Here is a 23,328-nt window from a genome sequence, read left to right as displayed (position 1 = left end):
CCCCCCCACCTTCCCCCCCGCTCCTTCCCGGTGCCGCCGCCGCCGCCATGCAGCCACCACCGGGAACTCCCCGGGTTTGAGGATTTCGGTGTTGGAGTCTCCGCGAGCAGGTAATGAGGGGGCTCTGGATCTGCCCGTGGGAGCGGGGTTGGGAAGGAGGGTCTTGATGCGGCTCCGGTGCCGCCTCTGGGGATCCCCCTCCGGTAACGGGTGATCCCGGGGTTCCCGCAGCGGGGGAGGGACTCCGCCGGGCTGCGGCTGCCGGGAGCACCGGAGCCGCAGCGGGTCCGGGATCGCGCCTTCGGCCTCTGCCTCCTACCCTGCGCTCGGGGCTGCCGGAGTTCCCTCTCCCGGTACCGACTGCCGGGCGCTCCCGGGCGCCAGCGCTGCCCCCCCCACCCCGGGCCGGGCTCCGGCGAGGCTCCGCTAGCTCTACACCCCACCGGGCACCGGGCGACCGCCGCGGAGCGCGGTGCCGGGCAGCCCACCGGGGGCTTAGGCCGGGGACCGGCCGTGCGCTGCTCGCTCCCGCAGCGGCTGCCCGGAGCCCGGCGGGGAGCGGCGGAGCCCCCGCGGGCTGGGGGCGATTTGGGGTGCAGTCCCCCGGCACAGCGGGGACCCCCACCGGGGACGGGAGCAGCGCCCCAAGCCGGGGCGGGCCGGTGCGGAGACAAATCTGTGCGTCTGTCCCCCAGATCTGTGCGTCTGTCCGAAATCTGCGCGTCTGTCCCCCAAATCTGTGCCTCTGACCTTTGACCCGGTTGGTGGCAGGGGCCGCCCCGCAGTTCTGCGGTGCCGGGGGACACACACGGGGGGTCCCCAAGCCGGTCCCCCCGCTCCGGTGGAGCCGGGCAGGCAGCGGCTGGCGGCTCCCGGTGCAGCGCCCGCCGCGGCCCCGCGCCGGGATTAGCGGGTGACGGCTCGGTGGCTTAGCGGCCCCGCGGCCGCTGCTCCCGGGCCATATGTCACCCGTGGGCCCCCACCCTGCCCTTGGGGGTGACCTTGCTGCGGCTCCAGGATGCGCTTGCTCCCCTGGGTGCTCGCCCCAGGGATGCCCGTGGGTGGCCTGGTGGGTGTCTGGCCCCGTTGCTCGAAGCCCCCCTAAGGTGACACGGTGACACCGAGATGACAGGAGCAGGGCACTGCCCTGCGCCTCATCCGGAGCTGCCTGGTGTCTGCGGCTGCTCCATCCCACGGGGACACCTGGCTTCACTCAGCTGTCCTCATTCATCCTCCGTGTCCCCGTGGCAGCAGCAGCAGCGTGGCGGCCACGGAGCCTGGGGACGGCTGTGCCACCGCCACCGCCTGCCCTGCGGCGCTGGGATTCACCATCCCGCCGCTCTGCATCTATTTATATCCAGGAGGTTCTGGTGTGACAACGTGCCACATTTGGCCGCGCGTGCCCTGAGCCGCCGTGCCCTGAGCCACTGTCCTGGCAACGTCCGGCGCCGGCGCTGCCACAAAGAGGCTGCCTGTGCTCTGGGGGTCCCCCAGCCCTTTTTGGGGCGCTGCTGCAGCACGCCGGGGCTGGAGGAGCTGCGAGTCCCCTGCAGTGCGTGCCTGGAGCCTCAAGGTGCCCCATGCCGTGGGGCACCCCTGTGCCGCAGGGCCCCCTGGCAGCGCCAGCCCCGGGGGGGCACGGCGAGCGCGGCGAGGGGGGGGTGCGCGATCATATCTGCGGTGACACATGTGCTGATTACGGAAAATGGGTTAATCTCCCTGCGGCTGGAGGAGGCTTAGCGGGGGGTGGCTCGTGGCAGGGCCCGGCGAGGGGCCGCGTGCGCCCGCCGTGGCCTCCGCTGTCCCCGCTGAGCCCCGGCTGCCAGGCTGTGACAAGGGACACGGCAAGGGGACGCGGCAGCCAGCCTGGGCACGACGCGGTGGGTCGCGGAGTGGTGTGGGCCCCCCCAGGTACATCGTGTCTGGAGGCTGCCCAGGCTGGGGGCACGGTGCCACCAAACCCCGGTGCCCGCGGGTGTCGCACGGCCGCCTGCGCGCCGGGTCCCCCCGCGCCGTGTCCCGAGCGGCCCCGTGCCAGCTGCACTTGTCTGCCGGCTGTCGCCGAGCCAGCGAGGGCTGTCTGGGGCTGCGCTGTTCCCGGCACGCCATTCCCAGGGCGCCGGCTGCCGCCGCAGCCTCGGCTAAAAACAACCGGGACTGCCGCGAGCGGCTGCTGGGGCACCATCCCCCTGCTTCCCAGAGCCCCTGGGGAGCTGGGATGGGGCACTCTGGGACCCCTCAGATGGGGCACTCCGGGACCCCTGGGATGGGGCACTCTGGGACCCCGGGGATGGGGCACTGCGGGACCCCTGGGATGAGGTCCTCTGGGACCCCTGGGATGGGGCACTCCAGGGCCCCTGGGATGGGGCATTCCAGGGTCCCTGGCATGGGGCACTCCGGGATCGCTGGGATGGGGCACTCTGGCACCCCTGGGATGGGGCACTCCAGGACCGTGAACCCTGGGCCTGCGCTGCTTTCATCCTGGAATTGGGATGCAGGGAGGGGATTAGGCTGTGGCTGGGGAGGTCCCCTCCATGGGCAGGCTGGCAGGGGTGGGTGTGTGTCCCCAGGGTGCTGTCCCCGTGGTGTGAGGGGCGTCATGCTGGCTTGGGACACGGCTGGGCCTTTGGGACTGGCCTGCTCCTCTCACGGCACCCACGGTGCAGCCGGGCCGGAGCGGTGCCAGTGGCGGTGTGGCACAGCTGTGGCCATCCCAGGGGCCGTGGCGGGGGCCGGGGCACCTGTTCCCGCAAAAGAATGGCGCGTCTGGTGGTGGGTGCGGGAGGTGTAACCGGAGCGGCGTTCCCGGCGTAACCGGAGTCGGCCTGGCTGCAACAGGTGGAATTTCAGATTGTGGCTCCTGGCGGCAGCGAGATGTGGGGCGCTGGGGTGAGGACCCACACTGCGGGGCCAGTGGCGAATCCCTAGGGTGCCTCCGTGGGCTGGGGAGGCCAGCATGGACACCATCCCTGCCAGTGTCCCCATGGGCCAGCGTGGTGTCCCTGGCCCTGTGGCTGAGCTGGGGGAGCCGTGGTGGCTCGGTGTATCTTGCAGTTGGCGTTGGGATGCTGGAACGCCGGTGCTGCGGTGGGGCTGAGCAAGCCCTTGGGTCGGCTGCTGGCCCCAGGGAGTAGGATGCAGGTCCTGGGGTCTGCACTGCTCTCAGCATCCTCAGATTCCCGTTCCCAGCAGCCCCAACTCTGGCCGAGCGTGTGCCGCTGGCTCCGGCCGTGCCGCAGGCTGGGCATGATTCACGCCTGCCCGGGGACGTGAGAAACGTGACGGTGACTCACCGTGGAGAGCTTTGGGGATTCGGGAGAGGGTCTCTCCCAGCAGCCCTGTCAGGGGGGCACCTCACCCCCCCTGCACCACGCTGGCTTGCCCTGGGGACGGCCTGGAGGGGCCGGCGGTGGCGGGGGGCAATGGGGGCAGCCAGGCCCTTGGCCTCGCGTGCGAGGCCACCCCGGGCTGGCTCTGCTGCCAGCGAGGAAACCGCAGGCTGCAACCGCAGTGGCTCCGCAGGCGCTTCCTGCCCTGCCCCGAGGCTGCCATCCTGTGCCCCCGTGCCTCAGCACGGCAACCCCGCTCTGCCCACACGCCATGGGGACAGCCTGGCACAGGGAAGGTTCCCACTGCCCGTTCTGCTCAGGGTGGGGGACACGGGGACACGCACAGCTGCCAGGCTTGGGGAGCGCAGGATGCTGCGGTGGCGATCCCTGCGGTGGCAGCAGGGACAAGGGCCTGGGCTGGCGGGTCAGTGGGGTCACTAGTCGGTGGGGTGACACGTCAGTGGGGCGACAGACTCCAGGGTGGCAGGGGAGCAGGGTGAGGGAGTCTGGGCTGACGGGCTGTGACAACTGGGCCGGGGCTGAACTGAAACCTGTCCGCCTGGGAATCGAGAGTGGCAAGGGGAAGCTGCGGCCGGGAGCGCGGTGCCCGCCGGCGTGACAGGAAGGGCTGGGTCGCTGCCCGCTGCCCTGCCAGGCACCCCCAGCGCCCCCCGGCCCGCTGGCCCCCCGCTGCTGGGGGTGCCAGGGCGGCGCCCCCGCTCACCGGCGTGTCACATCCGGGCGCTGGCGCTGCCATCGCCGTGCGCCCCGACAGGAAGCACAGCTGGGTTTGGGGGTGTCACACGGGCCGGGCTTGGGGTGCTGCCTGCTCCTCCGCGGGTTTTGGGGAGTGTCGGGGTGGGCTGGGGTGGTCGCTGGGGAGGGGGTGTTGTGGCGTGGCCGTGCTGGTGGGACCCTGGTGGCTCTGTGGTTGGTGCTGGATGTGGCTGTGGGTGCTGAGCCCAGCCTGGGGGGTCACGCTGGGGGGGCTGCCTTTTTGGGAGGGGTCTCTTGGGGGACTGTGCCAGTGCTGCCTGGCCTGTCTGGGTGTGCACGCGTTTTCGTAGAGGGCTTTGTGCTCTCTTTGGGGTCGCAGTGGGATGGTGGCTTGGGCAGCTGTGTCCCCCCCAGCCATGGCCCCCCAGATTATGTCCCGCACTGCTGCTGGCCCTGGGAATGCTCTGCTCTGCGTGTCCGTGCGTCTGTCCATCCGCTCCCGGGGGCCACCCCCGGCCTGGGTGGGAGGTTCCTCGTGGCTGCATTTGGCCCGGGCCCCGCAGCAACGTTTTCCACGGGGCTGGAACGAGGCGCTGGATTCCAGGAAGCTCCGGGCCTCGTCCAGCTCCTGCGGGGACTGGAGGAAAAGGCGTTGGGGCGGGAGAGCACGGGCCCTGCCGAGGGGGCTGCACGGTGACCCCACGCTGCTGACCGGGGGGGCTCTGGGGTGCAGAACACCCAGGACCCCCATTTGGAACAGCCAGAACCCCAATTTGGGGACACCCAGCTGTGTGCTGGGGGCTGTGGCAGCGCATGGTCCCAGGGGAGCTGCTCTGGGCAGCAGCTCCTCCTGCCCACCCGGACCCACGGCAGCAAGGCTGGCCATGATCCCCAAACCCTCCTGGGCACTTCTGGCTGTGTGGAGCAGTGTCAGGGGTGTTCTTGGGGTGCACGGTGACCAGGCCAGCGGCGTTGGCCTCGCTCGGTCCCTGGCCGGCGGCGCGTGTGGGGGGGCCTGAGCGGGTTGAGTAATTGGGCCCCGGCACGGCTGGCACGGTGCCCGGCAAGCACTTGGCACCGGCAAACATAAACAGTTCTTCCCGCGCCTCCCTCCCCTGGCTCCCCCCGGCCAGCACAACTCGGGGGGCCACGGCCTGGCCGGGGTTTGGGGGGGGCCATGGGCAGTCCCCCACGCTCAGGCCGGGGTCCCTGCAGTGCCATGTGTGCCCCCCACGCGAGGGCTGCCCCCAGGATGGTGCTGAGCTGGTGTCCAGCACGGTGCCCTGGGAATGCCACGCTCACTGCTGGGCTGGGGGGGATGTGATCCTCACCCAGCCACTGATGGGTGCCCACCCTATGGGTGACAGGAGTGCCCACCCATGGGTGCTTCCCAGTGGGTGCTGGGGTGGGTGGGAAGGGGGGTCCTGCCTGTAGTGGATGCTCCCAGCTGGGTGCTGGGGGGGCGGGCAGGGCCATGCCCATCCCGGCCCCTCCCCAGCGCCTTGCCGGGCGGCCCAGCCTTGTTCCTCTGGATCCTTTTCCGCCTCCGCGGGGCCGGGAGCCAGCACTCTCGGCAAATAAACAGCCCCCGCCGGGCCCCGCGCCAGCACTTAAATAAACAGCCGGCCCGGGATTGTGAAAGCCCCGCGCCCCCCTTCCCACCGCCCCCCGAGCGGCCGGGCCGAGGGGTCCGTGCCCACCTGGGCACGGCGTGGGAGCTGCCGGCACACGGCGTGGCACATGGCACGGGGCAGGGTGTGTCACGATGGGCACGGCCCAGCCCTGAGGCTGGCAGAGCCCCCAGGGCTGGTCCTGGGGGGCTGAGCCCCCTCCCCATGAGGGGCCGGGGGGCTGAGCCCCCTCGGGGTCCATGCAGGGATTGGGGGAGCAGCCGGAGTGGGCGCGTGGCGGTGATGGCAGAGCCAGCCTGGAGCGGAGCCGCTGTCCTCAGGGGACCCCAGAGTGCCCGTGTGTCCCCCCCCCGTCCCCAGCTGCCCTGCAGCCCCCCCAGGCTGGGGCAGGGGCTGCTGCCTCCGTGCCCCGCTGCGTGCCCCGTGTGCCACGCCTGGCCTGGCGGAGCAGGTTTGGGCTCGTGGTGTGGCCTTTGGCTGGAGGGGCTGTCCTGTGGGGCCACCGTGTCCCCAAGCCGTCCCCACACCGTCCCCCCCGGCCCGTCCCCCCCAGCCAGCTAAGCTGGGATTAGTGAGCTGCGCCTGCCGGTGCCGCCGTCCCGGTGTCGTTAATCGGGGGGATCGGCGTTAATCCCGCACGGAGCCCCAGCCCCGGCTGGCTGCGCCCTCCTGGGGCCGGGAGGGGATGTGGCCCCGGGGGGGCTGGGGAAACTGAGGCACACATGGTGGGTGACCTCACAGGGGGGACTGGGGAAACTGAGGCACACCTGGTGGGTGACCTCACGGGGGGGGGCTGGGGAAACTGAGGCACGGCTGGGGAAACTGAGGCACGGCGGGTGGGTGACCCCACAGGGGGGCTGGGGAAACTGAGGCACACATGGTGGGTGACCTCACAGGGGGGACTGGGGAAACTGAGGCACACCTGGTGGGTGACCTCACGGGGGGGCTGGGAAAACTGAGGCACAGCTGATGAGTGACCCTACAGGGGGGCTGGGGAAACTGAGGCACGGCGGGTGGGTGACCCCGCAGGAGAGCTGGGTAAACTGAGGCACGGGTGATGGTGACCCCATGGGGACTGGGGAAACTGAGGCACGGCTAATGGGTGACCCCACAGGATGGGGGGGGTCAGTGGTCCCAGCCCCTGTGCTAATGCCCCTCTCTGCTTCCCCCGCAGAGCTGCAGGACCAGCGCCAGCTGTGAGGACAGCCCGGCAGCAGGGCACCCGCGGGCCCCATGCTCTGCTCACCCCCGGGACCCCGCAGCTGAGAGCCCCCCGCAGCGCAGAGCCCACCATGGCCAGCAACAGCAGCTCCTGCCCCACGCCGGGTGGGGGGCACCTCAATGGCTACCCTGTGCCCCCCCCCTACGCCTTCTTCTTCCCGCACATGCTGGGGGGGCTCTCGCCGCCCAGCACCCTGGCTGGCATCCAGCACCAGCTTCCCGTCAGTGGATACAGCACCCCGTCACCTGCCAGTGAGTACCTGAGGGGGCTGGTGGCACCCCCAGTGCTGGGGGGGGTGTGGGGACAGCGCTGGGCCAGGCTCTGTCCCCACTGTGGGGTGTTGGTGCCAGTCCCAGGCGGGTCCATGACGTGTCCCTGGGGCAGTGGCACTGCTGAGGGGGGGTCTCCCTGCTCCCAGCCACGCCTGCGGGGGCTGACTTTGAGGGCTCCATGATGCGAGTGCCAGGTGCTTTTCCCCGTGTGTCCCTGTGAGTGCCACTGCTGGGGAAACTGAGGCAGGGAGCGGTCAGTGGCCTTGGTGGGGTTGTTGTGTCGTTAATTGCGGCCACCTTCGTTAGTGGCTGGTTGTTAATGGCCTGGGTGTTGCTGTCCCTCACGGTGACCAGCCTGGGTGCCGTGTCCCCACGGTGGCTCTTTGTTCGTGTGGCGGGGCTGCCGTGGGGGAGGCCGTGAAGACAGTCATCACCGCGGCTGCTCCCGATTCCATTTCCCCGTGACAGCGTCGTCCATCACGGCCCCGGTAATCACCGCCTGCCGTGACGGCAGCTGGGAGCCGCCGGAGGTGGGCTCCCACCCGGGATCCCCCCAAACCAGCGTGCCTCAGTTTCCCTGGATGCCATGAGGTGGCTGCCGGACCTCTTCTCACCCCAGCCCCGCGCTGTTCCCTGCAACAGGAGTGCCCTGCGGCGCCCGCTGCCGGGGAGAACCCCGTGGCTCGGGGCGTGGCGGGGCCCCCCCGGCCCGTCCTTGGCCCCGGGGGCCGGTGCAGGTCCGGGCAGGGCCGGCCCTGGGTGCTGTCCCCCGCCGGAGCCGCCCCGGCGGCGGTGGGACCCAGTGGGACCAGTTCAGCGACTGGGTGTCGGCGGGTGGGGCCACTCCCCCGCGCTGGCTCTGGGGCCATTCCGGGCGTGTGGGAACAGGCTGGGGGGGCCGCCTGTGTCCCCCCCTTCCCTGACACTGAGGACACGGCTGGAGGGTGTCCTGAAGCAGGTGGCGAGCCGTGCCTCAGTTTCCCCTTGCCCTTCCCTGCTGGCTGCCCGAGGGAGGCAGGGGGTGGGGGCACCATGTGTTGCCCCCCCCATTGCACCCACCCAGCTGGGTGCCCTGTTTGGGTGGGTCCTGCGGTTTTGGGGTGTCCTGTGGTGCCCGTGTCTGTGTCCCGCCTGCGGGGGGCCGGTGCTGTCCCCCCCTCCTCATTGTCCTGCCCTCTCCAGATGTGCTGCAGCTGCACGGCCCCGGGGCCGATCTGGGGGTGCAGCTGCCCCTCCCGGGATTGGGGTCGGACCGGGCAGCCCAGCGGGGCCGGGATGGGCTGGGAGCTGCGTGTGGGCACGTGTGTGCTGCCATGATGGGTGTACACGCGTGTGCCCTCTGCGTGGAGCGGCGTGTGCGTGGCACAGTGAGCTGCTGCTGTGTGTGCACAGCTGGGGCTGCGCAGGGTGTGCACACGTGTGTCACACCTGTGTGTGTGTTTGTGTGTGTATGTGAGTGCCCTCTGTGCCTCTGTGTACACACACGTGTGTCACACCATATATGTGTGTGGGTGTGTCAGTGCCCTCTGTGCCTCTGTGTGCACACACATGTGTGTGTCAGTGCCCTCTGTACCTGTGTGTGCATGCACACGTGTGTCACACCTGTGTGTGTGTGTGTCAGTGCCCTCTGTGCCTGTGTGTGCATGCACACGTGTGTCACATCTGTGTGTATGTGTGTGTCCCTGTGCTCTGTGCCTGTGTGTGCACACACATATGTGTCATGCGTGTGTGTCAGTGCCCTCTGTGCCTGTGTGCACACGTGTCACACCTGTGTGTGTGAGTGCCCGCTATGCCTGTGTGTTGGTGACACACACAGATCAGGGTGTCCTCTGTCCCTGTGCCAGGTGTGTACACGCATGTTGGCACGTGTGCCACCGCTGGCTTGCGCCTGTGCCCCCATCCCCATCCCTGGGGGCTCTGTGGCGCCTGCCTGTCCCTGCCTGTCGCCTCCCCTGTCCCGTGGCGTGTCTCGGGGGTGCGTGGGGGTGTCCCTGTGCAGCCCCCCTGCCTCGCCCTGATTCCCAGGCCTGGCTGCGGGCAGCGGGACCCCAGCGCAGCCCCCCCGGCCGGGCTGCCGGGGCAGGGGGCCCCGCGCCCGGGCTGGCCTGTCACCCTACCCGCTGGCTCCGGTTTCCTCGCGCCGCCGCCGCTCCCCCGCAGCGCCCCGTAATTAATTAATTTTTAAAAATTAATGAGCAAAACGTGCTCCCTGCAGGCCGGGGGCCGGGCTGGGGGGCCGGGGGGCCCCGCTCGGGGCAGTGGCCGGGGAGCCCCGCGGGGGGCGCGGTGCTGGGGACCCCCCCGGCCCCCCCAGCCCTGCCCGGGGAAGATTGATGAGGCGCTGGGCCCCCAGCCTGGGAAAGCCCATTAGGCGGAGGTTCTCTATCACTGTCAGGGGCCGGGGGGAGCCGCCTGCTCCAGCCGGGAATTCGCCGGGCTCAAAAGCGGCTGAAGGGGATAAATGGGGTCTTTTGAAGTGGGCGGGCGAGAGGGGGGCTGCGGGGCCCCGAGGTGCCGGCGCGGCGCTGGGGGAGGGGATGCTGCAGCACCCCGCGCTGGGCTGGGGGGGTTTGGTGGGGGCTGTGACCCTGTGATCCCAAACCCGCAAAGGGGGTTCTCTGTGGGGTCGGGTTTTCATCAGCCTTCTGGAGGCAGCTCTGTCCCGCCCCCCGGAGCAGCGCCGGGAGGATGCGGGGCTGGGGGGATGCGGGAATGGCCCCGTTTTCCTGTCCCCAGGGGTGTGCCTGTCCCCCTCACACTGCGGGATGACGTGCGGGGTGTCCCCTCGCCCAGTTCCTCTTGGCTCTGGAATTAAGGCTTTGATTTTTTTTTTTTTTTTTTTTTTTTTGGATAATCTCTGTTTCTTCCTGTTGCCGGGAGGGGATGCGGGCCGGGAAGGGATGCGGGGAGCGGCGCAGGAAGCGGTGCGGGATGGGAAGCGCTGCCCGTCGGGGCGGCCCCCGGCCCGGCCGCGCGGTGCCACCGCCCGCGTCCCCTGCGCCGTCCCCTCCGTCCCCTCCATCGCAGCCACATTCTTTCCAGCGCTGGTAAATGAGTCAGAGCAGACATTTGTCATGTTCGCTGCAGGAAGTTGGAGCAGCGCTGGGCTTTTGTTCGAAACCTGCTGGCTAAGCAAAGCCCCGACTTGCCATTATTATTTAAACAGGCGCTGCCGCGCTGCGCGGCCCCGCACGAACACGGGGACACGCACACGCGTGACGGCCACGCACAGGGACAGCCACACATGTACGGGGACAGCCACGCATGTACAGCCACACACACAGGGACAGCCACACATGTACAGCCACACACACAGGGACAGCTATACATGTACAGACACACATGTGTACAGCCACACGCGTGACAGCCACACACACAGGGACAGCCACACATGTACAGCCACACACAGGGACAGCCACATGTGTATGGACACACATGTGTACAGCCACATCTGTACAGCCACACACACGGGGACAGCCACACACACAGGGACAGCCACATGTGTACGGACACACATGTGTACAGCCACATGTGTACAGCCACACATATGGGGACAGCCACACACACAGGGACAGACACACATGTGTGTACAGCCACATGTGTACATCCACATATGTACAGCCACAGCCACGGTTACAGCCACACATGTACAGACACACACACGGGGACAGCCACACACACAGGGACAGACACACACACAGGGATAGCCACACATGTGCGGCCACACACACAGGGACAGCCACACATGTGTGTACAGCCACATGTGTATATCCACATATGTACAGCCACAGCCACGGTTACAGCCACACATGTACGGACACACACACGGGGACAGCCACACACACGGGGACAGCCACATGTGTGTACAGCCACACACATGGTTACAGCCACACATGTACAGACACACATATGGGGACAGCCACATGTGTGTACAGCCACATGTCTACAGCCACAGACATGGTTACAGCCATACATGTACAGCCACACACACGGGGACAGCCACACACAGAGACAGTCACACACATACAGTCACACATGCGCATAGAACAGTCACACGTACACACACACGCAGTCCCAGAGGCACACGCCTGCACACAGCCACACGCAGCCACGCATGTGTGTGAGGCAGTGCCCGCAACACGCCTGTGCTCCTCCTGCCCACGGCAGGGCCCAGCTGGGGGCTCAGTGGGGCTCCTGTCCCCCCAGGGCAGCCCGGGCTGGGCAGCAGGAGATCACCACAGAGGGAAGTGGCACCCCAGGGCCTGTCCTTGGCGTGTGACCGTCCCCGCTGTCACCAGGGGGGTCCCTGGGTTTGTGGTGTCAGCTGCAGCAGGGGCTTGTGTGAAGGGCTGGTGTGGTGGGGAGTGGTGGCGCGTGGTTCTGTGCCCGGCAGGGGCGACACGCCAGCACACACATGTGCATGCACACACAGATGGATACAGTGGGCTGTGCATGCACTCGTGTGTTCATGTTCTCAGTTGTTCCCGTGCTAGGAGGGACACGGTGTCACACACACACACGTGTGTGTGTGCAGGACAAATGCACACACGTGTGTGCACACAGGCTGCCCTGCACAAGCACACACACCTCCCCGTGTGTCTGCATAGCAGGAGCACACATGGCCCAGCCGCAGCGGGGATGGGGCTGGTGTGGTGGGGAGTGGTGGTGCGTGGTTCTGTGCCCGGCAGGGGCGACACGCCAGCACACACGTGTGCATGCACACACAGATGGATACAGTGGGCTCTGCATGCACTCGTGTGTTCGTGTTCTCAGTTGTTCCCGTGCTAGGAGGGACATGGTGTCACACACATGTGTGTGTGTGTGTGTGTGTGTGTGTGTAGGACTAATGCACACAGGTGTGTGCACACACACCTCCCCGTGTGTCTGTATAGCAGGAGCACACATGGCCCAGCCGCAGCGGGGATGCAGACACGCTCCATGCACTGGCAACATGCATGAACACACGTGTACATGCATGTCCACAGACCCCCCGGGGGGGGCCTGAGGGTCAGGCCGAGGTGAGCCCTTCCCGCGGGTTCAGCCGCAGTTCACCCGCATCCCATTAGGCAAATGAGCTGCGGCCGCCGGGCAGCCCCCGGGACCCCCCCGGGACCCCCGGGCCCGTCATCTCCGCCGGGCAACCCCCAGCCCCGCCTTGAGCCCCTCCCCATTTCCCCTCGTGTCCGCGTCCCTCTGCCTGTCCGTGTTCCCCTGCGTGTCCCCGTCCTCTCCGCGTGTCCATTTCCCCACCGCGTCCTCCTGCGTGTCCGTGGCACCTCATGAACCGTGCCCCCACCATGTCTGTACCCCCCCTGCCTGTCTGTGTCCCTCTCGGTGTCCGTGTCCGTGTCCCCCCCGGCATGTCCATTTCTCTCCTGCGTGTCCCCTTGCCCCCGCGTGTCTCCTTGCCCCGCGTGTCCGTGCCCTCTCCCTGTGTCCATTTCCCCACCGTGTCGTCCTGCGTGTCCGTGTCACCTCATGAGCCGTGCCCCCACCACGTCTGTAGCCCCCCTGCCTGTCTGTGTCCCTCTCGGTGCCCCCCTCCCGCATGTTCGTGTCCGTGTCCGTGCCCCGTGTCCGTGTCCCCTCGGCGGTGCGGCCCCGCGGCGCGGAGCGGGTTAAGCGCGGGGAGGCGGCGGGTGCCGGGAGGGACCGGGGCTGGCGAAGCCGCAGAGCCGGCGGGGCTGCGCCTTCCTCCCCTCCCTGCGGGGTGCGGGGGCCGTGGGCGGGGGGCTGAGCTGAGTGCTGGTCCTGGAAGAGTGCGGGGCTCGGCCCCCTCCGCCTCCTCCTCCCCACCCGCTCCATGCGCAGAAGGCAGCGGCTCTTTAAACACCCCCTGCCCTATTTCGGGGGCAGTCGGGGCCGAGCTCGGTGGAGGGGGGGCAGGGGGGTCGCCTCTCGCCCCCCCCCACCCCGTTCCCGCAGCGGGGTCCGGGCAGCGCCGGCTCCGCCGGGAATTTCGCTCTCTCCTGATAAAGGTTCCGGGAAAATCCAATTAACTACAGACGGAGCCGCCGCTGCTGCCCAGGCGCGGGGGAGCCCCAGCCTGGGCCCCCACCCTGCCGCGGCTCGGGGGGTCCCGCTGGGCCGGGGGGTCCCGGCTGTGGATGTCCGCCGCTGCTGCCCAGGCGCGGGGGAGCCCCAGCCTGGGCCCCCACCCTGCCGCGGCTCGGGGGGTCCCGGCTGTGGATGCGGGGCCGGGCCAGTCGTGTTCCCGCTGGCGGGAGCCTGCCCGGTGTCCCCGCAGGGGTCACGGCCCGGTGCGCTGTGCCCGGCGGGGGGCACGGAGGGCATGAGGGCACCGCCGAACCGGGATGGGCGGCGGGGGGGCCCGGGCAGCGCAGTCCGAGCGCCGGCCAGCCCGGGAGCTGCTGCCCCACGGGGATGTGGAGCCCTGCTGCGGTTTGTGCCCTCGGTGTTGGGGGGCCGGTGAGGTTTGGGGGGGCCGGAGGAGTCCCCGTGTCCCGGCTGTGCGACCGGCCGCCGTCCTGGCACCCTGGGGCCACCACAACGGGAAAGTCCTGCCGGGTTCCGTGGGACTTTCACCCCGCTCAGGGCGGGGTTCCGTGGCGGGGTGCCCGCGGACCCCCGGTCCCGCTGCCCTCATTGTCTCGGGGCCGCTCGACCTTTGCGCTGGCACCGAGCGCGGCCGCGGGGCCTTTGTCTGCGCTGGGGACCCGCGGGGCTCCCGCTGCCTCTGCCAGGGGAGGGGGCTGCCCCCGAGCCTCGCTGGGGCAGGGTGGGCACGGGGCTCCCGAGCTCCCCCTTAGCTCGGAGCCCTCCGGTTTTGGCTGTCCCGAGCAGCGTCTCTGGGCGGGCATTGCCCCCTCTCTGTGCCCCGCAGTCCTGCGGGGGCCGCAGCCCCCTCCCCACGTGGGTGGCAGCGCTGCTGGACGTGTGTCCCCTGCCCTGCTGGGGCGCCTCGGGGCTCTGGTCGCGGTGACCATGACCTGGCGGGACTCCCTGGCTCCGTGCCCCGCTGCCGGCGTCACACGAGGTGCCGTGTCTCCCCAGGCCGGGGGTGCCAGCCCGGGCAGGGCTCCGCGGTGCCGTGCCGTGCCTCAGTTTCCTCAGAGCCAGCTGCGGCCGTGCCCGCTGGCCCCGTGGTGCTGGCTGCTGGCCCAGCGTGGCACTGCCCTGCCCGGCGGGGCGTGTTGAGCTGGCAAAGGAGCCTGAGCTGCTCGGGGGGCGCGGGGAGCCCACCCACACCCCCGGAGAGGACTGGGGGTGGCACCACGGGGAAACAGAGGCACGAGGCAGCTCCTGAGGGTGGTGGAAAATCCTGTAGGAGCCCACCGAGACAGTGGGAACCCCCTCCCCCTGTGGAGCCGCGTGCTGCTGGGGGTTTTTGGAGTGCTGTGGGGGTGTGAGAGGGGTACGCGGGCTTGGATTGTGCGTGGCACCCCCTCTGTGCTGGGCACAGGGTGGCCTCACATGGCCTTGGGAAAAGTGTGCTCACAGATGGGGGTGTCGGGGTTTTGGGGACCCCTGGTGCTGGCAGGGGGCAGACACCGGGTCCTGGGCAGGATGCCCGGTGGGCACCGTGAGCAGGAGCGGGCACCCCACGGCTCTGGGTTCCCGCACCCTCTTCCCTCCCTCCCCCTTCTCCTGCAGAGGCGCAGGAATTCGGGGCACGTGGGATTCTCATCCGCAGGGAAGCCCTGGGTGGGCCTCCCCCCTCCCGTGGGGGGCTGTGACCCCAGGCACGGCACCGGCCTGCGGGGACCCCCGGCGACCCGCACCGCGACCCTCGGGTGGCCTTCCCCCTCCAACCCCCCCATCCTCATCCTCATCCTCATCCTCCCCGCTCGGCCGGCCGGGGCCTGTCCCGGAGGCACGGCGGGGTGGTGGCGGCGCGGAGGCCGGTGTCCCCCGCGGGCAGCGGCACACGGGGTGTCCCCGCGGGCGCTTTCCCACGCCAGGGCGGGGGTGCGGGTGTCGGGGTGCCCCGGGGTCCCCCGGCGCGGGCAGGAAGCAGCCGGCGGGGCCGCGGGCGGGGGCGGCGCGTTCGGCGCTCACCCGGGATCTGGCGGAGCCGCAGCATCTGGTCTGCAGCTGGAGCCGGGCTGCGCTGCCTGCCTGGGGTGGGGAGGGGACAGCGGGGTCCCTCCTGCTGCCGGGGAGAGGGGACAGCGGGGTCCCTCCTGCCTGGGGTGGGGAGGGGACAGCGGGGTCCCTCCTGCTGCGGGGGGGGTGGGCTGAGCCCGGGCGTTGGGGTCCCAGCTGCACCCAGCCCAGGTTGGCACCTTTGGGCGCTGCTCTGTGCCCTCCCCGTGCCCCCCAGGCGTGATGCTGCTCCTGGGGAGCTGGCCAGGCTGGCGGCTGTGTCCGTGTCCCCTCCGTGGTGATGGTGGCGGTGGTGGCAGGGGATTCCCGGGGTGCTGGCGCAGCGCAGGGACGCGGAGGGAGCCGGGTCCCCTCCCCCCCTCCGCACCCAGCACATCAAAATCTTGTCAAATCCGCGTTTTGTGAGTGCAGCTCTCCACGAGGAAGTTCTTAAATTATATAAAAGAGGTGATAAATTATAGACGACGTTCTCTCAGTCACTTTAATGGCTGCGCTCCCTCGAGTGGCAGCGGTGATTTATTCAGCCCGGGAGCTGTGCCCGGCGCTCGCCCCCGCGCCCGTGTCCCACCCGCACCCCCGTGTCCCACCCCACACACCCACACCCCACCTCGCAGCCTCCCGTCCCTCCCCGCGCCCTCCCGGCCCCCCGCACACGCGTGTGTCCCACCTTGCACGCTCATGTCCTGCCTTGCACACTCCCCCAGTGCTCCACACACTCATATCCCACCCCACACACTTGTATCCCATTCCATACATTCATAGCCCACCCCACACAGTCGTATCCTACCCCATACTCTGACATCCCACCCCACACACTTACATCCCACCCTACACTCTCTATCCCACCCCACACTCTCTATCCCACCCCACACACTCATATCCCACTCCACACTCTATCCCACCCCACAATTTCACCTGGGGACAAGCGCCAGGGGTGGCTTTGTCCTGTTGTCCCCTCCCTGGCCCCATCCCGTGGCCTTTGGCGAGGGGCCCGTGGCACTGCCGGGCTGGGGACCCCCACCCTCACTCCCCGGACCCCCCCCTCCTCTGGGGCCCCTTCCCCGGGCTGGGTGTCCCCGGCCGGGGCTCCCCGGCCCCGGGGGGCTCCGGCGGCCCTGGGGCCCTTTTTGGGGTGCAGGGGCCGGCGGGGCGGGGGGGGGCCCAGGCTCCCCCGCCGGGCCTGGCCTTTAATATCCTGTTTGACTGGTTCGCTTGGCTCTGCTGCAGAAAAACATTCGCAAACATCCCGGAGCAGCCGGGGAGCGCTTAACCCCTGCCTGGCTGTGCCCCGTGCTGGGGCTGCACCCCGACTGTGCTGAGCCCCTCCCCAGCTCCAGGGGTGCACCCTGACCGTGCTGAACCCCCCTGCCCTGCATGCCAGGGGTGCACCCCACTGTGCTGAGCCCCCCCCATGCCAGGGGTGAACCCCACCTGCACTGAACCCCTCCCTGCCCAGGCTGTGCTAGGACAGGGCCAAGGCTTGACCTGGGGGATTTGGGAGCCTCCTGCAGCCCCCTGGGAGATGGGGGTGCAAGAGCCACATCCCTGCATGTTTTGGGGTGCAGGAGGGGAACAGGCGTGTTCCATGAGGTTTTGGGGTGCAGGGGTACTGGCTGTGTCCCCTGTGCTGCCAGGGTCTGCTTGTTACAGGGGATGGCCTTGGGGATGTCCTGCATTGGGGTGCCAGCTGGGTGCCACTGTGCCTGTCCCCTCCTGGGGGCCATGCTTTGGCTGGGGATGGTGGGTGACCCTGGGGCTGTGGGGGTCACCCTGTATGTACAGGTGTCACACTACATGTGCCCACACGTGTGAGTGAGTGTGTGGCACTGGCCCCCCAGGCTGGCCCTGCACCCTCTGTCCCCTCATGCCACCTGGGCTGGGGGCTCCTGGGATCCCGGGCCTTTTCTTTGTGTTTTTTTCTTTTTTTTTTTTCCCTTTTTTTTTTTGTCTGCCTGAATTCCACATCGTGTCTGTGACCTGGAAATGTCACGTTGCATCTTCCCAGCACGCGTCCTCTCCCCGCTGGCCCCGCTCGACCTGGCGCCAGGGCCGGGGTGGGCAGCGCGGGGCTGGGGCCGGCGGGACCCCCGGAGCTGGGGGGTGCAGAGTGGGGGGCTCCCTGCCCGGGGGGCTCCGTGCCCTGAGTGCTGCCCCTTCCCCACAGCCGTCGAGACGCAGAGCACCAGCTCGGAGGAGATCGTGCCCAGCCCTCCCTCGCCCCCACCCCTGCCCCGCATCTACAAGCCCTGCTTCGTGTGCCAGGACAAGTCCTCGGGGTACCACTATGGGGTCAGCGCCTGCGAGGGCTGCAAGGTGAGCTCTGCCACCGGCCCCGACGGCCACCACGGCTCCCCGGGCTCCTCGGGGTGCTCGGGGTGCCCGTGCCGGGCGCTGACCGGGGCGTGCGGGGTCCCCAGGGCTTCTTCCGCCGCAGCATCCAGAAGAACATGGTGTACACGTGCCACCGGGACAAGAACTGCATCATCAACAAGGTGACGCGCAACCGGTGCCAGTACTGCCGGCTCCAGAAGTGCTTCGAAGTCGGGATGTCCAAGGAGTGTGAGTGGGGATGGGAACGGGGACAGGGATGGGGAAGGGATGAACACCAGGGATGGGATGGGACACCGTGCCTGGTGTCCTGGTCAGGGGGCTCTGGGTGGGATGGGCCATCCCAGCAGCCCCCACCATGTGCCCAGCAAGGCCCAGGGGGGATGGGGACCCCCTGGGATTGTGTCACAGCCTGGCAGTTGCCCGGGCAACACATGATTGATAATGTCAGAGATAAATGACGCCGAGGAGGCCTCCCGGCTCCGCTGGCAGTTGTCATGGTGCCCGGCTGTGCCCCCGCGGTGGGTGCCCGGGGGGATAGGGCTGCTCAGCCACAGCTGAGTCCTGCCCCATCTGCCAACCCCTGGGGGACTGGGACCCTGGGAGGAGCTGGCAGAGCCTGGGGGGCCAGGAAGTGCCAGGGGGGTTCAGCATCCCAGGGGCTCACCCTGCACCTAAGAGGGATCCTGACTCTCTCAGCCCACAGAGGCTGATCCCTGCAGGGCTGGGGCTCCTCCCAGCTGTTCCTCCCTTCCCAGCTGCCACCCCCAGGGTCCCTCCCATGCCCTTCACCCAGCGTGGTGGCTCAGCTACCATTCTCTGTCCCGGGGTCCCTTTCTGATGTGTTTGCTTTGCAGAGCACTGTCCCCTTGGCGAGAGGTGTGGGCCCCCCCAAGAGTGCAGGGGTCTGAACAATGACTTGTGGGGTTGTTTAAAGGAATCTGTGGGGCTGATGGGAGCTTGTCACTGCAGCTGAGCCCGTTGCTGGTGGCAGGTCCCCATCCTGCCCTGAGCATGGTGGGGCAGGGGCTGGGTGACACCAGGGCTGGGTGACACCGGGGCCAGGTGACACTGACCCTGCCATTCCTGCAGCCGTCCGCAATGACCGGAACAAGAAGAAGAAGGACGTGCCCAAGCCGGAGTGCTCGGAGAGCTACATCATCACACCCGAGGTGGAGGAGCTCATCGAGAAGGTGCGCAAGGCCCACCAGGAGACCTTCCCCGCGCTCTGCCAGCTCGGCAAATACACTACGGTGAGTGCCACGGGGTCCTGGGGGTCCTGGGGGGCTGGAGAGGGTGGCAACCCCCCCGTGCCCTCATCCCCCACCTCCTGCCACAGAACAACAGCTCGGAGCAGCGCGTGTCCCTGGACATCGACCTGTGGGACAAGTTCAGCGAGTTGTCCACCAAGTGCATCATCAAGACGGTGGAGTTTGCCAAGCAGCTCCCCGGCTTCACCACGCTCACCATCGCCGACCAGATCACCCTCCTCAAAGCCGCCTGCCTCGACATCCTGGTGAGCACGGGCGCGGGGACGGGCGCAGGGACGGGGAGGAGGGGACGCCAGGCTGAGCTCCCCGCCGTGTCCCCACCAGATCCTGCGGATCTGCACGCGCTACACGCCGGAGCAGGACACCATGACCTTCTCGGACGGGCTGACGCTGAACCGCACGCAGATGCACAACGCGGGGTTCGGGCCCCTCACCGACCTGGTCTTCGCCTTCGCCAACCAGCTGCTGCCGCTGGAGATGGACGACGCCGAGACGGGGCTGCTCAGTGCCATCTGCCTCATCTGCGGAGGTGGGTGCAGGGATGGGCACCTGCCCAGTGCCCGCGGGCCCCCGCTGCAGCTCAGCCGTCCTCCCCCAATGGCTGAGCAAGGAGACCCCAAATGAAGCCCGGGCGGTGGGAGCTGGGAGCGCACAGGATGGCGAGGGGGATGTGCTGTTCTCCCCAACCACTGTGTGCCCCCTCCCCAGACCGCCAGGACCTGGAGCAGCCTGACAAGGTGGACAAGCTGCAGGAGCCGCTGCTGGAGGCACTGAAGATCTACGTGAGGAAGAGGAGGCCCAACAAGCCCCACATGTTCCCCAAGATGCTCATGAAGATCACGGACCTGCGCAGCATCAGCGCCAAGGGTGAGGCTCCCGCAGATTTGGGTCCTGGGAGCATCCAGGGGACATTGGGGGGAATGGGTCACTCAGCATCCTCCAGAGGGGATGAAGAAGAGGACACACCCAGCGCTGCATCTTCCAGGGATGCTGGGGATGTGACCATGTCCCTTGTCCTCAGTGCCCAGGGAGAAGCAAAGATGGGGGTGTCAGTTTGAGGGTGATGCTTTCAGGGTGCTGTTTTGGCACCAAAAGTGTCACTTTTTGTATGCCATTTTGGGAGTACTGATTTTGGGGTGCCACTCTTGACTGCTGTTTTGGGCATGCCCAGTTTTTGGGCATCCATTTGTGGGGGTGCCAGTTTTAGTGTGCCATTTGGGTTTTTTTTGTGTGCCTTTGGGGGTGCCAGTTTCAGGCTGTCATTTTGGTGCTGCCATTTGAGTTGTTTTGGGTGCCTTTTGGTGGTGCCATTTTGGGGTTTTTTTTGAGTACCATTTGGGGGTGCCACTTTCAGGCTGCTGTTTTGGGTGTGCCATTTTTTGGGCGCCCATTTTGTGGGGGTGCCAGTTTTAGTGTTCCATTTTGGTGCTGCCATTTGGGGGGTTTTTTTTGGGTACCATTTGGTGATGCCACTTTGAGCTCGCCAATTTTGGGGTTGCCACTTTGCGGCCGCACCCTGCTGACCCTGACTCTCCCCCAGGCGCCGAGCGGGTGATCACGCTGAAGATGGAGATCCCAGGCTCGATGCCTCCGCTCATCCAGGAGATGCTGGAGAACTCGGAGGGCATGGACACGCTGGGGGGGCAGGCGGGCGGCCCCCGCGGGGGCAGCCTGGGGCCCCCCCCGGGCAGCTGCAGCCCCAGCCTTTCCCCCAGCTCCAACCGCAGCAGCCCGGCCACGCACTCGCCGTGACCCGCGCCCGGCGCGCGCCAGGACAGAGCCCGGCATGGGGGCACCCCCCACGCCCGGCCCGGCTGCAGCCCCCCACCCCGGGGCGGACTCCTCGGCAGCCCCCCGCCGGAGCGGCCCCCGCGGGGACCCCCCCAGCCCAGCCCCGGGCCCGGCGCGTTGGTTGTGTCACATTTCAGGGGCGCGGGGACCTCGGCCGCGGCCCCGGGGACGCCCCGGCCCCACCAGCACCAGCACCCACGGGATCGCGACCACCGAGCCACCCCCCCCGCCCTTCCCCCGGCCGTCTGCGGGGGGGGGCCCGGCCAGCCCCGCACGCCGAGGAAGCAGAGTCATTTAAAAGAGAAAAGAAAGCAAAGTATATATATATAAATATCTATAAATATCTATAAATACGTTTTAAAACCTTTGTAAAAGTTTGGAGGGGTTTTTAGGCCTGTGCAGGTGGAGGGGGCACGGCGGGGGCTGCCGGGGGGGGGGGGCGGGGGGGGGGGGGGGGGGGGGGGGGCACACGGTTTATTATTATTAAATTCCTTTTTTTTTGTTGTTGTTGTTGTTGAGATTTTAGTGGATTTAGAGTCGGGGGGCACCGGGCGGGCCCTGCCCCGGCCCCCCAGGCGGGGAGGGGACTGTGGGGGGCACAGGGTGGTGCCAGTCCCGGCCTCGCGGGGATGGGGGGCCCGGGGGGGGCTGGCTCCAGAATAAAGTTTATTTATTCTAGTGCCTGGCTCGTTATTCTTGTGGGGGTTCCGGGGAGGAGGGGGAGTAGGGGTGGGGAGGAGATGGTCAGGCTGTGGCACCCCAAGCCCTGTTTGAGGGGGGGTGTTCTTTGCTGCAGGAGGACAGCCCAGGGCCCCCCATATTGCTCTCCCTGACTGCTCATCCCCAAAGACTGGGACAGAACCCTTTGGGGTCCCCCCCAGTACCCTAAAGCTCGGATCTTCCCATCCCTGATGCCACAGTCATGTCCCTCTATGCCAGGGGCCAGCCCCGATGCATTTGTGACACTCCCAGCACAGGGTCTGGGGGCAGCCCTGGCCCCCCCCGTGCAGGGCTGGGGGTCAGGGGTGTTCCTGCCACTGCGCAGGGATGGGACCTGTTTATTTTCTTTTTGTCCGTATTTTTTTTCCAGCAGCTGCTGGGTGAGGCCTGCCCGCCGCCCACAACAGGAACCGGGGGCAGCGGGGCAGGGCCCAGCCCGGCCTGGCTCGGATTCCCGACATGGAGACCCCTCGGGCCGGGCGATCCGCTGTCACCGCCGGGCTGAAACCGGCCACAGCTCGTCGCAGCCGGTCACACGGTGAGGTCCCCCCGCGGGTGGGGACCGCAGGGTCCCTCCGCAGCCCCCGCCGGCTGCCCGGGCGCCGGGCCGCGCTCCTGCGGCCTGTGGCAGCAGCCGGGCCGGGCCGGCGGCCCCTTGCGCAGGAGGTGGGCGAGCTCGGCCAGGCTGAGCAGCGCCGAGACCAGCCCCACCACGAAGTAGAAATGGATGAAGACGGTTTTCTCGGTGGGGCGCGACACGAAGCAGTCGACGCGGTGTGGGCAGGGCCGGCGGCGGCACACGAAGAGCGGCTGCACCCTGAAGCCGTAGAGCAGCGCCTGGCCCAGCAGGAAGGCCAGCTCGGCGGCGATCCGGGCCACCACGCTGCCCACGTAGAAGGGCTGCAGGCGGCGGGCCCGCTGGCCGGGAGCCCCTCCGCGCCCCGGCTTGGCCGCCTGGTGCACGGCGAAGATGACAAAGAGGGCGGCGGGCGCCGAGAGCACGACGATGTGGAAGACGAGGAAGCGATAGTGCGAGATGGGGAAGGCGGCGTCGTAGCACACGGGTTTGCAGCCCGGCTGCTGCGTGTTACACACGAACTCCTCCTGCTCGTCCTCGAAGACGTCGCTGCCCACGGTGGCCAGGACCAGGATGCGGAAGAGGAGCATCACCACCAGCCAGAAGCGGCCCACCATGGGCGAGTGCTCCTGCACGGCGTCCAGCAGCGAGCTCAGGAAGCCCCACTCGCCCATGGCCTCGCTGCGGGAGTGGGGTCAGCGCTGGGGGGACGCAGGGACTGCCAGGTCGGACCCCTGTGGCAGCACAACCCCTCCAGCTCTCCATCCCTACACCATTCCCAAATGGTTGCCTGCTCACGCGAGGGTGCCAGGCACTGCCAGGAGTGTCCCCAGTCACCCGCTGTGCCCAGGACTCGCTCCCCAGGGATGTGTCAGGGACACCCGCAGGGGCAGGACCAGCGATTCCCCATCCCCAGTGCCCCTGCACAGCTCGGCCTGGCTGAGCTGTGCCCCCCACAACATCCCCCTACCTGTGTGGGCTGCGGTTCACGGTGTGCCAGCGCTGCTGGTGCCGGCTGTCCAGGACTGTCCAGTCTCTGTGTCCAGCTGGGATGGGATAATGGTCCCACGGCCACGCCTGGAGTCCTTTTAAAGGGACAGAACACCCGCAGGGGCGCCCGGAGGGAGGGAAGGGCTCAGCGCTGCCGGTGGGGCTCAAGGACAAAAGCTGCCCTGCCCAGGGCCAGCAGCTCCCAGGTTGAGAGAGGTGGTGGTCCCTCCAGTGCAGAAATGCCCCGAAATTTTGTCCTTCCCAAACCCACAGGGCCTCAGGGTGCCCAGGCTACAGCACTCGGCCCCCAAAAGACCCTCCCCCTGCTGGCATCACCCCCTGCCACATCAGAGCCTGGGTACCCCAGCCCTGCAGTGCCTGGGGGATGCCCACAGCTGGCACCAGCCCTCTCT

The 23,328-nt window shown here is 68.2% G+C and overlaps 3 protein-coding genes across 3 annotated transcripts; 1 reads left to right on the top strand and 2 right to left on the bottom strand.

The window, feature by feature from the left end:
* Positions 1-6: 6 nt before the first annotated feature.
* Positions 7-21,019, top strand: RARA (retinoic acid receptor alpha). The gene is made up of 9 exons (XM_039697337.1): positions 7-110; positions 6,852-7,150; positions 17,403-17,551; positions 17,656-17,797; positions 18,659-18,819; positions 18,906-19,082; positions 19,162-19,366; positions 19,546-19,704; positions 20,378-21,019. Exons 2-9 carry the CDS (start codon positions 6,970-6,972, stop codon positions 20,587-20,589), a joined length of 1,386 nt encoding a protein of 461 aa, XP_039553271.1. The 5' UTR covers positions 7-110; positions 6,852-6,969; the 3' UTR covers positions 20,590-21,019.
* LOC120496677 (translation initiation factor IF-2-like) lies at positions 4,244-6,616 on the bottom strand. The gene is made up of 2 exons (XM_039697338.1): positions 6,457-6,616; positions 4,244-6,411 (listed from the first exon to the last, which is right to left on the bottom strand). Exon 2 carries the CDS (start codon positions 5,916-5,918, stop codon positions 4,977-4,979), a length of 942 nt encoding a protein of 313 aa, XP_039553272.1. The 5' UTR covers positions 5,919-6,411; positions 6,457-6,616; the 3' UTR covers positions 4,244-4,976.
* Positions 21,020-21,879: 860 nt separating the features above from the next.
* GJD3 (gap junction protein delta 3) lies at positions 21,880-22,649 on the bottom strand. The gene has a single exon (XM_039697346.1). It carries the CDS (start codon positions 22,597-22,599, stop codon positions 21,880-21,882), a length of 720 nt encoding a protein of 239 aa, XP_039553280.1. The 5' UTR covers positions 22,600-22,649.
* Positions 22,650-23,328: the final 679 nt, after the last annotated feature.

Source organism: Passer montanus, unplaced genomic scaffold, assembly GCF_014805655.1.
Source record: "Passer montanus isolate IOZ18808 unplaced genomic scaffold, ASM1480565v1 scaffold117, whole genome shotgun sequence".
Lineage (NCBI taxonomy): Eukaryota > Metazoa > Chordata > Aves > Passeriformes > Passeridae > Passer > Passer montanus.
This window is presented reverse-complemented; position numbering and strand designations above follow the sequence as displayed.

Bases quoted from the DNA above. Each gene is read 5' to 3' on its own strand.
- LOC120496677 (XM_039697338.1), bottom strand. From the start codon at position 5,918: ATGGACCCCGAGGGGGCTCAGCCCCCCGGCCCCTCATGGGGAGGGGGC.
- RARA (XM_039697337.1), top strand. From the start codon at position 6,970: ATGGCCAGCAACAGCAGCTCCTGCCCCACGCCGGGTGGGGGGCACCTC. The intron at 19,083-19,161 runs GTGAGCACGGGC...TGTCCCCACCAG, and splicing joins CCGCCTGCCTCGACATCCTG to ATCCTGCGGATCTGCACGCG. The intron at 19,367-19,545 runs GTGGGTGCAGGG...CCCCCTCCCCAG, and splicing joins CATCTGCCTCATCTGCGGAG to ACCGCCAGGACCTGGAGCAG.
- GJD3 (XM_039697346.1), bottom strand. From the start codon at position 22,599: ATGGGCGAGTGGGGCTTCCTGAGCTCGCTGCTGGACGCCGTGCAGGAG.